The sequence below is a fragment of the Hypomesus transpacificus genome, chromosome 4 (assembly GCF_021917145.1).
Source record: "Hypomesus transpacificus isolate Combined female chromosome 4, fHypTra1, whole genome shotgun sequence".
NCBI lineage: Eukaryota > Metazoa > Chordata > Actinopteri > Osmeriformes > Osmeridae > Hypomesus > Hypomesus transpacificus.
In genome coordinates, this window is record NC_061063.1 from 10,326,217 (window position 1) to 10,340,237 (window position 14,021).

Sequence of the window (14,021 nt, forward strand, 5' to 3'; positions counted from 1 at the left end):
TATTAGAAGGGAACGCCCATCTTTTTCCCTTGTACACCGGAAGTGGGCTCTGATGACAGAGTCGCATTGATTTTCTCCACATTAAAACAACAACAAAGACACATTTATTCAAGAAATAAGACGTCGTCCCGGCAGTATATAAATAAATATAGAACCCCAAAAAGGGAGTCGGCCCAGCCATGCTTACGGATGCAGGTCTGCGTTTTTCTCTGTTTAGTGCATGCACTGAGAATGTTGTTTGACAGTTCTGAATCGCCAGCTCGTCTTGGCTGAGGAGGGTCTGTAAACCAAGCTAGCGTTTGTCACATTTGCTCGCAAACTACTAAATCAGTGAACTTGTGATTAGCGTAGTATTAACATTATTAATTCTTGGTCCTTGTTCCTGATATAGCCAATCATTAGGGTATTTAATTTCGCTATGTGAATTTGTTAAAAACCGTGGTAGGCTAAAGTTCTTTGGCATTCCGTTATAATAAAATCTGCAACATAAGATCAATTTCCAGATGCTTCCGGCGCAAAGAGGCCCAAGAAGAGAACAGCTGCGATGGATTCGCCGGGAGATGGCCAGTCCTTACGCTCCTCTGGAAGGCAGAGCAACGTTAGAGTGAAGCGCAGCAACAACCCTCCTCCTGGGCAGGTATGCACGAATACTCAGGTACAGGGGCGCCGTATAGGGGGGACAAGTTAGGACAATTCCAAGGGTCCCTGACTGACAGGGGCCCTTTTTTCTTTTTCCATGGGGCCCAAAATTCCTGGCGGTGCCCCTGCCCAGGTGACACTGAGTAGCTTGCTATGTCATTGGCCCATCTTAAACCTATTGCAACTACTGATGTTATAGTGTATATTAATAAGTATATTATATGATATAGACTAAAAGGAAGTCCACGGACACAGAGGAAGAGGAGGACCAGGGTGATAAGAAGTACAGGAAGTGTGAGAAGGCTGGATGCAGCGCCACGTATCCAGTGTGTTTTGCTAGTGCTTCTGAGAGGTATTGTTTCCACCTGTACATGTTTTATAACCTTGAGAGAGAGAGAGAGAACACGTTCTACGAGAGTATTTCTGTGACTGCGTAACTGTTTTCAAATAGACTACTATTTCTTTTAGGTGTGCAAAAAATGGCTACACGTCACGCTGGTACCACTTGTCTTGTGGAGAGCACTTTTGCAATGAATGTTTTGATCATTACTACAGAAGGTACACTATATAGCAAAAACAATATTAATTTAATAATTAATATAATATAATATAATAATTTGTTTATACAGATGTTGATCTAAATGTAATTACAACTTTGTTTTCTTGGGTTTTCCAGTCACAAAGATGGCTACGAGACATACGCTTCCTGGAAAAAGGTCTGGACAGGAAATGGGAAGAGTGAGCCTAGTCTAAAAGCTTTCATGGCCGACCAGCAGCTTCCATACTGGGTGAGAACAGCTTCCAACCTGCCACTCGAAACATTTATAATCACCGTCCCCTACTTTCCATCACACTGACTGTTAACATAAAACTGGTCCCCATGCGACCGGTCTCCAGGTCCAGTGCACCAAGGCAGACTGTGGAAAATGGCGTCAACTCACCAAGGAGATCCAGCTCACTGCCTCGCTAGCGGCCACATATCGCTGTGGGATGAAGTTCAACAACGTCAAGGTGACTGACTGGGAAGATGTCAAAGTTCACAGATAATCATCAATTTGTCAGTTGACATGCTTTATTGATGTCATTTTGTGTTGTGTTCACGCACACACAGACTGAAGGACAAGACCAGTGTTCTCTACCAGAGGATTTGGTGAGTAAGAGCCTCACAAACAATCTTCTGGTTATGTAATACTTGTAAGCCTTTCGTAGACTCTACCATCTTGCCTTGTCGCTCCTGTCGTCCACAGAGAGTGGCTGAGGTGACTGACAGCTGGTGGCATTCCATGTTGATCCTGCCCCCGTTGTTCAAGCACAGCCCTGCCAGCCCGTTCCTCTTGTCCTACTACCCAGACTGTGTAGGCATGAGCCCCTCCGGGTCCCCTAGCAACCAGTGCCTGGCTGAGCTGAGGGCGGATCACTGCAGGGCCGTGCAGCCCCAGAGTAAGTCTGGAGGAGGGAGAGGATACACCCACAATGCAGTCTAGAAGTATCTGGACAGTGCCACGATGTTATGGGAAGACCAGTCAGGAGAAACAACTTGTCATGTAGAATCAAATCAAATTGTATTTGTGTATCCCTTTTAATAAGCAGTGTCACAGAGGGCTTCACATACGCCCGTAGAACTGCACCTAAACCAACCTAAACCCTCGATGTGTAGTGTAGTACAGTGATCCATACCTACATTCTGTAGCGGTGAGGTTAAGTTTGAGTCTGGTTTACTGCTATGGTTCAACAGGTCCAGTGAGTCAGACGTTCTTATGGTCTAAAACATGTTCAGTTCCAGGGTTGTGTCCGTACTTCCAGCCCTTCTACCAGCCCAACGAGTGTGGAAAGGCCTTGTGTGTGCGACCAGACATGATGGAGCTGGACGAGCTGTACGAGTTCCCGGAGTTCTCCCGAGATCCCACCATGTACCTGGCCCTGCGCAACCTCATCCTGGCCTCCTGGCACAGGGACTGCACGGTACGCACACCGCTTTCTAAACATGTCCACCGCACCTCAAAGCCTACTAACCCTACTGGAGTATAAGAGGGCCTCGTAGTAAATACACAGCTTTGTATCCAGGAGGTGCTGACTCCCCAGAAATGTGCTCCTCACATCATCGTGCGAGGACTGGTGCGGGTACGATGCGTGCAGGAGATGGACAGAGTTCTCCACTTCATGACCAGAAAGGGGCTTATCAACACAGGAGTTCTTTCTGTCCAACAGGCTCTTCTCCCGAAGAGATACCACAACGTGAGTGGATCAGTTTGACCCTTGGTTTCTACCATGCCTTGGACCATGTTCTAGTTTTGTGCTGTGGCCTGTATCTGATGTTGTTGTGTCACTTTTATGATTGTAGAAGAATGTAATCGTCATCGGAGCTGGGGCATCGGGCCTGGCCGCTTCAAGACAGCTACAGAATTTTGGCATGCAGGTAACCTTTCAGATCCAATCAAATTTTTATTTCTGTATCTTTTTTTAAAAGCAGGGTCACAGAGGGCTTTACACATGCCCAGTGCACCTACACCAGCTTAAACCATGCCAGTGGGACTGAGTTTGTCTGCTAGTCTCTGCTCTGACCCTGGATGGTTGTCCCTGCGTAGGTGGTGATCCTTGAGGCGAGGGGCCGTATAGGAGGTCGGGTCTGGGATGATATGTCCCTGGGCATCAACGTTGGTCGTGGGGCTCAGATCGTGAATGGCTGCATCAACAACCCCATCGCGCTGATGTGTGAGCAGGTGTGTGCTGTGGAAGTTTTCCAAGCTTTTGTAACCCACCTGGATCCTGCGTCACTTCTTCGTTCCCTGTCAGCTGGGTGGGGAGTCACCCTTGCCAGCGTCGTTTTCCATTCGTCATTTGTTCCTTCTCGTTTGTGCAGCTGGGAATGAAGATGCACACCCTGGGAGAGAGGTGTGATCTGCTCCAGGAGGGAGGCAGGGCCACAGACCAGGCCATCGACAAGCGCATGGACTTCCACTTCAACGCCATCTTGGATGTGATCTCCGAGTGGAGGAAGGACAAGTCTCAGCACCAGGACACGCCCCTGGGAGGTCAGCTGACACACAACCCCAACACAGACTGTCAACACAGACATAAGTGGCCATATTAAATCGACTTTTGCGCTGTGCTAATTGAAAACATGTCACCCTCAGAAAAAATCCAGGAGGTTTACAAGAACTTCCTTCAGGAGTCTGGGATCCAGTTCAGCGAGCTGGAGCAGACAGTGCTTCAGTTCCACCTCAGCAACTTGGAGTACGCCTGTGGAAGCACACTGGACCAGGTCTGAAAATGAGCTCACAAGTCAGACTACTAACCAGCTACGCTGCCGAAAAGCTCTTTGCTGGCGTGGTTGTGGTATATTTACACCTGAGGAGTGAGTTTAACCAGGATTCGAATTACGGGGGGTTGGGGGGGTTTTACCCCCCCCCTAAATAAGACTTGGACCCCCCCAAAGGTAAAATCAACAAGTTGGAGGGGTCGATATGTTTATACATCTTTCTTACCTGTAATTGTAAATATTACTTTATGCCCTGGAGAATAAGTTGACCCCCCAGATTGTCATTGTATAATTGGCACTCTGAGTTTAACCAGTTCACATCGGCTACATGTACTCGTTGCGCAGGTTTCTGCTAGATCCTGGGACCACAATGAGTTTTTTGCCCAGTTCTCCGGAGACCATACTCTGTTAACCAGCGGCTACTCCACAATCCTCAACAAACTCTCAGAAGGCCTTGACATCCGCCTCAGGAACCCAGTAGGACTCCCAACTTCCATTCAGTTTTTGGTTTCCCCTCAACATATTAATGCACTTAAAGCAACAGTAACAATAACAATTGTTTGTTTTAAATTCAGGTTCACGTTATCGACTACTCAGGAGATGTTGTCAAGGTAACCTCCTCCAACGGTGCTCAGTGGACAGCACAGAAAGTAGGATTTTATCCTTTTCTCACTTCACTTCCTTTTGTATTTCAGCTGTTCAAACATGACACTGACACTGATTTGGTGTTCTGTCTTATTTGTAGGTCCTCGTTACTGTCCCATTGACATTACTTCAATCAAATTCAATTCAATTTATCCCTCCTCTCCCTGAAAGAAAGCTGAAAGCCATCCATAGTCTTGGAGCAGGTATAATTGAGAAGGTAAGTGGATCCAAAAAGACTTGTTTACAGACAACACAGGGAACTAGTTCATGCAGCCTAAGCAGAACTTGTCTTCTACGTGTCTACAGATTGCACTACAGTTTCCATATAGATTTTGGGACATTAAGATCCAAGGAGCAGACTACTTCGGTCATCTTCCTCCTCGCCCAGACAAGCGAGGGATGTTTGGTGTGTTCTATGACATGGATCCACAGGTTTGAGTTCCAGTTGGGTTTGTATTAACCTGTCCTAAAGTCAGGGACAAATTAAATGAAGATTTCAATTGAAAAAGTTTAGGCTAGGACTAGCGCATGGACTTAATCCAAGTCTGGGAAACTGAGCCATAAAGTCCATTCTGCATCCTAAAGGCCAGATGAGAGTGCTGTATTGTATTGTGTCCCACTCCACAGAGACAGAAGAGCGTCCTCATGTCTGTGATCACCGGGGATGCTGTGCCCTCCTTCATGGCCATGGGAGATGAGGAGGTGGTGGAGGAGGCCATGATGGTGCTACGTGAACTCTTCAAGGACCAGGTGAGGCCAACAGTCAAGAGAAATGAAACACCAGACAGTCTACACTATCTAAGCACACTTGTCCTGTTCCTGTGTTTGTGGACAGGAAGTCCCAGAGCCGGTAAAGCACTTTGTTACGCGCTGGAGCAAAGACACGTGGTCTCAGATGTCATACAGCTTTGTGAAGACAGGGGGCAGCGGTGAGGCGTATGATGTCATTGCTGAAGATGTTCAGGGAAAAGTGTTTTTTGCTGGCGAGGTTAGTGTCTTATCATTGTTACTTACATGCATTAGTTAAGGTTATATTCCTTCAGAGAAAATTCCAGATAAGAAGGTGATATTTATTGTGTTAATATTATCTGTTTTTCTGTTTGCAGGCAACCAATCGACACTTTCCTCAGACAGTAACAGGAGCCTATCTGAGTGGGGTCCGGGAAGCTAGTAAAATAGCTGCCTTGTGACTTCGAAACCCTGTCTTCAAACCCTGCCTCAAAACCCTGCCTCAGAACCCTGCCTCAGAACCCTGCCTTGACTCCTTTGAAACATTTATACATCAACTTGTCACCTACCACCATGATAAAACAAGATTTGACTTGACTTCACTCAATCTACTGTACTTTGTGCAAATGCAGGATTCAGTGAGGAATTGACCTTATTCACAATAAACACCTGACTGCCTGACAACATCCTATAGGAAATGACACTCACTGAGAACCCTGTCACTGTGTTTTTGTCCAAAACTATGCACTAAAATGGACAACTGGGTATAATGTTCAAATTAGTACTTGTTTGTAGCACTTCTGATGTGATTTATTACATGGCATGTTTGAGATAGGAATGGCTGTTTTGAAACACCAAATAAAAATGTTTTGTAGTGTTGTCTAGTGTTTTTACCTACAGGATGAATCCTGAGGTCTGATAATTTATAGAATTTTGATATCACAATGATTTAATTGTATCCTAATTAGGTTACCATGTGTTTGAGTTTGTATGCTGTTACTTTGTCAGCCGTCACAATGCTTGAGTATTTATGATGTGTAATAAAAGATACATGCTGGCAGTAATGATGCAATGACACAATTTTACAAAACAAGATGGACATGCATGATGTGCTGAAGATGCAAAATAACGGAGCCGTGGGAGGGGGAACATTTGGTAAATTGCAGTGGGCCAATGCCAGTTTCTTGTCAGAAGACGTAGCCTACAACTTCACGATGACAGCAAAAGTCGTTCCAAATAAAGCTACAAAGTTTCATTAACAAAATTCGAAGAACAAGGAGAAAAAATGCACAGTTTAGACACAGAGATGTAGATGATAAGTGTCAATAAAAAGAGGAGTAGCCTAATTCAATTCTTTATAAATGTGGGTCAATGCAAGTTTAGGCTAAATATCAGTTGGTCTTTGTCAACATGAACCTATTGGCGTTTCGGTCATGATGAAGGGTCTTTAACAAATTTAGTAAAAATTGTTATAATAATTTATCGACAGTATATATATAAATATTTTGATATTTATTCATTTTTTCATACTTGGTTTGGTCGCCCACCTGTATTACCGGTCTAGGTCCAATTCTTGATTGACCTCTTTTAACGTTTATTGCGAGTAGCGTTACATCACAAGTTGACCCTAGCTAGCATAAACGACACTGCCATCTAGTGTTATCAGTGAGAATCCGCCAGGCAGACCAGTGTTGGCTACTGCTGCCTCAGAAAGTCCAAAGAAGTAGCCGGCTGGTTTGCTAGCTAGCACTAATGCACATAGCTTGTGCGTTGCATGATCAATTTCTCATGTCCATCGCTTTCAAGGCTTGGAAACTTTAGACTTATTGGCAACTAGGCTTCCAATGTGATTTCTGCCATGTGAAAACTCACAGGCATCCGGCTACCTGACGTTAGCTATACAACTAGCTAACTAGTAGCTCTTACAGTACTAGCTAAGGTTGCTTTGCTAGTACCAGCTACAGGTACCTTGCTAGCCGGTGTTAGCGAAAAATCCCTCTCAGGTGAGTGATAAATTATCATGGATTGAGCGTAATGTATAAATAACATTTTAGTCTTCTGTTGCTGGCTTGTTTACTTTCTAGCGGGTGTTACAGTACCGAGTTTGCTCGCTTCTGTTGTTAAAGGTGGGGTTACTGTAGGCTTGCAAATACCAAAAAGTGGTTGACCAGCTAGCCAAGCTAAACACTAGCTACCTTATTCTGGTAGTTAAAATGCGGAATAACTGTTGACCTTTTGATGGTTATGGCAGGGAAGTGTGCTTAACTCAGGCCAAGCCAAATAATGTATTATGTCAATGTTGTTGCTGCATTGTTTTGCTAGCTGCAGGACATGGCTGAGGTAAGATGTCGGAGGGCGGTGTTGCCAGGAGAGCTACAGGATGGCGAGGAAGACCTGGAGTCCAAGTACAAACTGCACAATACAGGTACTGGAACTACTCTGTAAGGCAAGAAACACATTGTTGTAGTAAAATGTCGACGTGTATTGACGCGCATTTCCGACTGGATAAAATGAAAACTGAACGTTTATCTACAGGAGATCCAGTCAGTCATGATGATGTAGATGCCACGGACGTGGGTGGTGAAGAAGGGGCACAGAAGTCTGTAAAGAAGCGGGAAGAGAAGGATGACGGAGAAACTAAGCCAGTGGAGGAGAAAACCGGAGAAAAGAAAGACGAGACTGACAAACAGACGCCGTCTCCTGTTAAAACATCCACACGCTCCAGTAGATGTGAGTGATTTCAAGTACAGTAGCTTGACTCACCGTCCAGCAGTAGGAAGGGCGCTCTTTACAAGTGTGTGTGTTTTAAGTAAAGGATGACGGGAGTGAAATACAAAGAGTAAGTTAAAGCTTCAAATTCTCCTTTTCAAACCGGCTCTTCTTGCTTTACTAACGTGCAGCGGTGATGCTTCAGCGGCTAGTGAAGCTGTTCTTTGGCTGCCTAGCAGCAGTGACCTGCGGGATGATGTATGCGGTATATCTCTCTACCTACCACGAGAGGAAGTTCTGGTTCTCATCCCGACAGGTGGGTAGCAGTGTCCTTGTAGTGTCCGCCTTTGCATGGCCTCTCTGGAAAGATATATTGTATAAATATGCTCAATGGTGCTGTTCTGTGTGTTTTATATTATTTTGTATTAGGAACTGGAGCGCGAGATAACCTTCCAGGGTGGCAGTGGACTGTACTACTACTACTATAAACACATGCTGATGGCACCCTCATTTGAAAGAGGTCTGTTTGTTTTACTTGACTTACTCGCCCAGCTGAAAACAAGCTGAACTAGATGTGAACTGTCTGTGGAGGCCTTCTCGCTCACCTCCTGCTGTTTGCTCCAGGTGTCTACGAGCTGACCAGAGACAATAGGACCGTGTCTGGTCAGACCATCAACGTGGTGGAGCGTCTGTCTCTATACCCAGAGCTAGTCACCAGCCTCCTGTACAGAGTCACCGGGAGTCAGGTCGGTCACCTTAACCACATTCTCAAACCAAAACTGTGAACCAACAGATCACCATGCAAGTGTTTTAAACTGTGGTAGATCTCTGTTAGTGCACGTGTGTTAAGACTCATGGGGTGTGTTTAGGAGAGGGCTTGTGTATGACGAGAGACACTCTCTGTTCAGGAGGTCATCGAGCCTGTGTACTTCTACATCGGGATGGTGTTTGGTCTCCAGGCCCTGTACGTCACGGCTCTGTTTGTGTCTAGCTGGGTGATGAGTGGGACCTGGGTGGCAGGTATGCTGGCCGTGGCGTGGTACGTCATCAACAGGTGAGTCATAGGCAGGTAGAGACACTGTCTAGTCTGGTCGCAGAGGGCCGTCCTCTCTATGAGCTTTGTGTTAACTCCTCTGGGTGCTGTGTTAACTCCTCTGGGTGCTGTGTTAACTCCTCTGGGTGCTGTGTTAACTCCTCTGGCTGCTGTGTTAACTCCTCTGGGTGCTGTGTTAACTCCTCTGTCCCCCAGGCCAGACACCACCAAGGTGGACTATGCCATCCCACTGCGGGACAACTGGGCCCTGCCGTACTTCTCCTGCCAGGTGGCAGCCATGACGGGGTTCCTCAGTAACAACATCAACTCTGCCACAGAGGTCACCATTACTTTATGCTAAGGCTAATTAGCAGCGATAGGGATTAGGAAAGCATCATTTTGTTGTACATTTTCTACATTGTATCTGGTTTACTGTATGCACCTGCCCACCAAAGTAAATTCCTTGTTTGTGATCACTTACTTGGCGATTAAACACTATTCTGATTCTGATCATAATAAATACAAATTGTTCCAAGCTTTTCAAGCAATTTTTCAAACAAAAGAATCCTCATAAAACACGTCCATATTTGGAAAATTATTATTAGAGTGGTTTTACTACTCTACACTGGTTAGTAGTGCCATGTTCTGGTGTGTTCCACTGACATGCTGTGTTTCCCTGACACGCTGGCATGATTCAGATGTTCTGCTATCTTCTGATGAGTGCCACGACCTTCACGTTCGTCCTGGTGTGGGAGCACAGTCACTATGTGCTGTTCGTCCAGGGCTTGGCTCTCTTCCTGCTGGACAGCTTTGACCTTGTACAGCCACGCAAGGTACAGCTGCTTTCATCCTCCACTAGTCTGTTACTGAGCAAGTTGTCAACAGTAATGCAACCAAAGTTATAGAATATATCAATAACTAACAATATATTGTGCAGGTGATATGGTTCAAAACTCTATTTCCTTTCTTATTCTCTCCCCCCACCCCTCTCTCCCCCCCCCCTCTTTCTCTCTCTCTTCCCACACCCCTCTCTCTCTCTCCCCCCACCCCTCTCTCTCTCCCCCCACCCCTCTCTCTCTCCCCCCACCGCTCTCTCTCTCCCCCCCCTCTTTCTCTCTCTCTTCCTACACCCCTCTCTCTCTCTCCCCCCCCTCTCCCCCCCCCCCCCCCTCTTTCTCTCTCTCTCCCCACACCCCTCTCTCTCCCCCCCCCCACCCCTCTCTCTCCCCCCACCCCACCCCTGTCTCTCCTGGGCAGATCGCTGACATTCACAAGGTGTACCTGAGCTCAGTGTTCCTGGCCTACGTGCTCCAGTTTCAGAACCCTCGTCTGCTCAGCTCTCCTCTGCTCAGCCTGCTGGTGGCCTCTGTCCTCGCTAGGTACTTCCAGGTACAGTCAGCCTCTCTGGAGCTCTGCTCTGGTCCAGACACACACTTTACACGCCCCTTATTTCTTTACCTGTGCACAAGTGAATTAATTTTTTATTTTATTTGAGAAACTAACAAACGGCAACAATTCTAAAACTGGAACACATTGGAGCTCTGTAGTTTCAGCCTCTCTCTCTCTCTCTCTCTCTCTCCTTCTGCTCTCATGTGGTGCAACTTTAGCAAAACATGAAGATGGGTCCTCTAGTGGCTCGAGTTATGAAGATCCTTCTTCACTTCTATCTGGTGTTCACCACTGGCATCACCTTCAGTTATTTAGTCAATGTGAGTAACATAGTTCACCTTCAGCTCCATCAAGTTTGTCACCTAGAACTTTGTTATGAGTTGTTTTGCTTGAAATTTGCAGAGACTAATGCCAGGCAATGAAAATGACTACCTATTCAAATTTCTCGAAGTGAAATTTGGACTTAACACAACAACGTAAGTATAACTGCTTGGATTAAAAATAAACTCCTAAAGTCCCAAGTAGCCCTTTCATCTAACATTTTTGTATGCATCTTTTCTGAATGGCAGAGATTATTATAGAGAAAAATAAGAAAATATATATATTTTCTCTAACCCTGTTCCATTTCCTTGTTCTTCTCAGGGACTTTGTGACCAACCTCCTGCTGTGCCAAGAGACCTTCCAGACTCCCAGCCAGGATATGTTCCTGCGTCTGACCCAGGCATCAGTCCTGCCCTTCTACCTCCTGGTCCTCAGCATCTGCCTGCTGTCCACCCTGCAGACCATCTACAGGAGGCTCAGGTCTCGCCTCGCAGCGCTACACTGGCATGCTGCTTCAGGAGAGGGAGCGTTGTCTCAGTGATTGGTGTGTGTTTCTGTTGTGACAGTGGGGAGCCAATGAAAACCAAGCACGCGCTTGAAGACGGGCGAATCGGCGAGCAGCCTGAAGTCATCTATCATGTGTTCCACACGCTGCTGTTTGGAGGGCTGGCCATGCTCTTTGAAGGGTACGCAGTTTCCAGTCACAGCAAACACACAGGAACATGATTGACTGATTGGATCTTTTGGTCCTTAAACTCTGATAACATGTGATCCCCCTACAGGATGAAGTATCTATGGACTCCCTACGTCTGCATGTTCACAGCGTTTGGTGTGTGTTCTCCAGAGCTGTGGATGACCGTGTTCAGGTGGCTGAGGCTTAAGGCCATCCATCCTGTGGTTCTGGTAAGGGCCCCCTCAGCCTGTCCCAGCTCCTCCTCTGGGGTCATGAACCACAAAGACATTTAGTAACATGAACTGTTTTCTGCTTATTTCACCCATAGGCTTTGATATTGAGCACAGCAGTTCCAACCATCATAGGGTTCAGTTTGTGGAGAGAGGTGAGGTCTACAGTGTTCTTGTGACTGTGTCCACACAACACCCAGATTGTTTTAAACATGTAGCATTAAGCTATTAAAAGCTATTCATGTTCCTCCTGCAGTATTTTCCTCGTGTGATAGCAGAGCTGTCAGAGCTGCAGGAGTTCTATGATTCAGACACAGTAGAGCTGATGAACTGGATCAAGTGAGTGATCTCTCTCCCGCTTCACGTTGTTCTGGGATCATTTAGCATCATCTGCTCATTGATGACATTCATCTATTCCTAATCAAAACCATTTCAAAGTTGACAAATGCTTCTTCTCCTCTTTCAACATCTGTGTCTCTTCCTGTCTTGTGTGTTCCTCCTTCCTGTCTCGTGCGTGCACTTCCTGTCCAGGACGCAGGCCCCCATGGCGGCGGTGTTTGCAGGGAGCCCTCAGCTGCTGGGGACGGTGAAGTTGTGCTCTGGCTGGACGGTGACCAGCCTGCCCCTCTTCTCAGACATCCACCTGCTCCGGAGCAGCGAGGATGTGAGTAGCCCCACAGCCAGGATGGCTGCCACTCAGTGGTTAGACGATTCGACTGCAGGGAAACAGGCCACAGGTTCAAATCCCCTGTGTTGGATAAAAGTGTCTGCTGAATATACAGTATTGTTATTATTATCCCTTGTGTAAGACGATTTCTTGAGTTATGTGCTTCTGTGAACGTGATGATGAGTCTTCCTGAACCAGAAGACCTACGTTTAACTCCTGTTCCCCAACAGACTCATCAGGTGTACGCTCTGAGATCTGCAGAGGACATCTACAAGATCTTGACCTCCCACAAGACTAACTACGTCATCGTTGAGGAGTCTTTGTGCAATGAGCTGAGCCACACCAAAGGCTGTCGGATCAAAGACCTGCTGGACATTTCCAACGGCCACGTAAGTACGACCAGCCACCTCAGACGTAGCCCCTCCCACCTCAGATGTAACCCCTCCCACCTCAGATGTAACCCCTCCCACCTCAGACGTAGCCCCTCCCACCTCAGAAATAGCCCCTCCCACCTCAGACATAACCACACTAAACATACACCTCAGACGTAGCCATGCTAAACATGCACAGAGCTGTCGAAACCTGCTTGTGGTTTGCCTAGCTAGTGTAGGGCAGGTAAACTCAATCTGTGTCACTGAAAAATGAAAAACGTAATATAATTTTTTTCTTGTTCTCTATTTTTCCTACCCCACTAGGTGGTGTATGATAAAGGTGAGATGTACTCGTTTTCCAAACACGGGCGTTTCTGTCACGAGATCAAGCTGAACTACTCTCCTTACACCAACTACTTCACCAGAGTCTTCTGGAACCGCTCCTATCACATCTACAAAGTCAACTCTGTCATCTCCTTCCAGTACTGACACACGTTTCTCAGTACAAACAGCCTGGGAACTTTCCCGTGTCTTTGCAGCATCTCTCAACCACAGTGCAATGCAATACTCGTCGGCAGTTGGTGCTGTCAGAGTGGAGTTGAATATCCTGTCTCTAGCCTACTTTCATCTTCCTGGGACATTGATGACTTGATATTTGAGGCTGACTGACTTTTATGTGAATAATGAGATTTCTTGGCACATCCAAACTGGATATCAATGTGAATCAATGAATGTGTCCATGATTTTACAGTTTGGTTTTAAAATGGCCGTCTGTGGTGTTAACTTGTTTTCAGCGTCTCTTCTTGTAGATGTGAGAGGGAGAGGGGCTGTGAGGTCGAGCAGAGCTCAAGTCTCACGAGGGGGTAGCGAGGGCGGGCTCCGAGGCTACCCATGCTGCAATGCTCTCTCTCAGGCTGTGTCTTCTTCATGCCTTCTGCTAGGCCAGGCTTTGCTGTTGCAAATCTGCAAAACTGCGCATTGTAAATGTAGGTCAACCTGGAACTCTCTTGCGGTCTGTAACTGAGTGAATCGCTCAAAGAAATTTAAAAAAGTGTAAATTGCGATGGCGTTTCAGGTTAACTTCTTGAACAGGTCATGGCCATGTTTGAAAATTGCCTTTAATGATAACAAGATCCTGAGTAGATTGAAAGAGCCTATTTTAAATTACAAAGCCGTTGTGAAGTTTTGTTTTATACGCAATGTTTTGTTTTTCTCAAAATTGTCATTATGTACTGAACTACAGGAACATTTGCAAAGCTGTTACATCTGTTTATTTTTTACGGAAATGTCAGTGTTAAATTATAAATTGACACTGACTTGCTCAGTGTATTCAAAATCTATGGTAATGAAGTTACT

The 14,021-nt window shown here is 46.1% G+C and overlaps 2 protein-coding genes across 4 annotated transcripts; both read left to right on the top strand.

Annotated features, from left to right (window-relative positions):
• Window positions 1–40: 40 nt before the first annotated feature.
• LOC124467001 (lysine-specific histone demethylase 1B) lies at window positions 41–6,326 on the top strand. 2 transcript variants are annotated; one of them, XM_047019045.1, is made up of 21 exons: window positions 41–195; window positions 492–637; window positions 870–991; window positions 1,108–1,197; window positions 1,316–1,427; window positions 1,537–1,650; window positions 1,751–1,789; window positions 1,887–2,079; window positions 2,417–2,601; window positions 2,704–2,874; window positions 2,981–3,055; window positions 3,225–3,359; window positions 3,500–3,671; window positions 3,774–3,901; window positions 4,244–4,375; window positions 4,474–4,548; window positions 4,644–4,760; window positions 4,850–4,975; window positions 5,171–5,293; window positions 5,379–5,531; window positions 5,650–6,326. In XM_047019045.1, exons 1-21 carry the CDS (start codon window positions 180–182, stop codon window positions 5,731–5,733), a joined length of 2,508 nt encoding a protein of 835 aa, XP_046875001.1. In that variant the 5' UTR covers window positions 41–179; the 3' UTR covers window positions 5,734–6,326. The 2 variants fall into 2 exon arrangements, with proteins under 2 accessions (XP_046875001.1, XP_046875002.1); XM_047019046.1 differs by having other exon boundaries at window positions 504–637.
• Window positions 6,327–6,946: 620 nt separating this feature from the next.
• dpy19l3 (dpy-19 like C-mannosyltransferase 3) lies at window positions 6,947–14,003 on the top strand. 2 transcript variants are annotated; one of them, XM_047018994.1, is made up of 20 exons: window positions 6,947–7,275; window positions 7,595–7,697; window positions 7,808–8,002; window positions 8,173–8,297; window positions 8,411–8,501; window positions 8,606–8,727; window positions 8,890–9,035; window positions 9,231–9,354; window positions 9,713–9,847; window positions 10,272–10,403; window positions 10,622–10,723; window positions 10,806–10,879; window positions 11,046–11,204; window positions 11,291–11,410; window positions 11,507–11,627; window positions 11,726–11,782; window positions 11,884–11,966; window positions 12,159–12,291; window positions 12,525–12,683; window positions 12,990–14,003. In XM_047018994.1, exons 2-20 carry the CDS (start codon window positions 7,604–7,606, stop codon window positions 13,152–13,154), a joined length of 2,337 nt encoding a protein of 778 aa, XP_046874950.1. In that variant the 5' UTR covers window positions 6,947–7,275; window positions 7,595–7,603; the 3' UTR covers window positions 13,155–14,003. The 2 variants fall into 2 exon arrangements, with proteins under 2 accessions (XP_046874950.1, XP_046874951.1); XM_047018995.1 differs by lacking the exon at window positions 8,173–8,297.
• Window positions 14,004–14,021: the final 18 nt, after the last annotated feature.

Excerpts from the sequence above, each read along its gene's own strand:
- dpy19l3 (XM_047018994.1), top strand. The coding sequence starts at position 7,604 with ATGGCTGAGGTAAGATGTCGGAGGGCGGTGTTGCCAGGAGAGCTACAG. Across the intron at positions 10,880-11,045 it reads TTTGGACTTAACACAACAAC|GGACTTTGTGACCAACCTCC; the intron begins GTAAGTATAACT and ends TGTTCTTCTCAG. Across the intron at positions 11,205-11,290 it reads ACCATCTACAGGAGGCTCAG|TGGGGAGCCAATGAAAACCA; the intron begins GTCTCGCCTCGC and ends CTGTTGTGACAG.
- LOC124467001 (XM_047019045.1), top strand. Across the intron at positions 4,549-4,643 it reads CTCAGTGGACAGCACAGAAA|GTCCTCGTTACTGTCCCATT; the intron begins GTAGGATTTTAT and ends TCTTATTTGTAG. Across the intron at positions 5,532-5,649 it reads AAGTGTTTTTTGCTGGCGAG|GCAACCAATCGACACTTTCC; the intron begins GTTAGTGTCTTA and ends TTCTGTTTGCAG.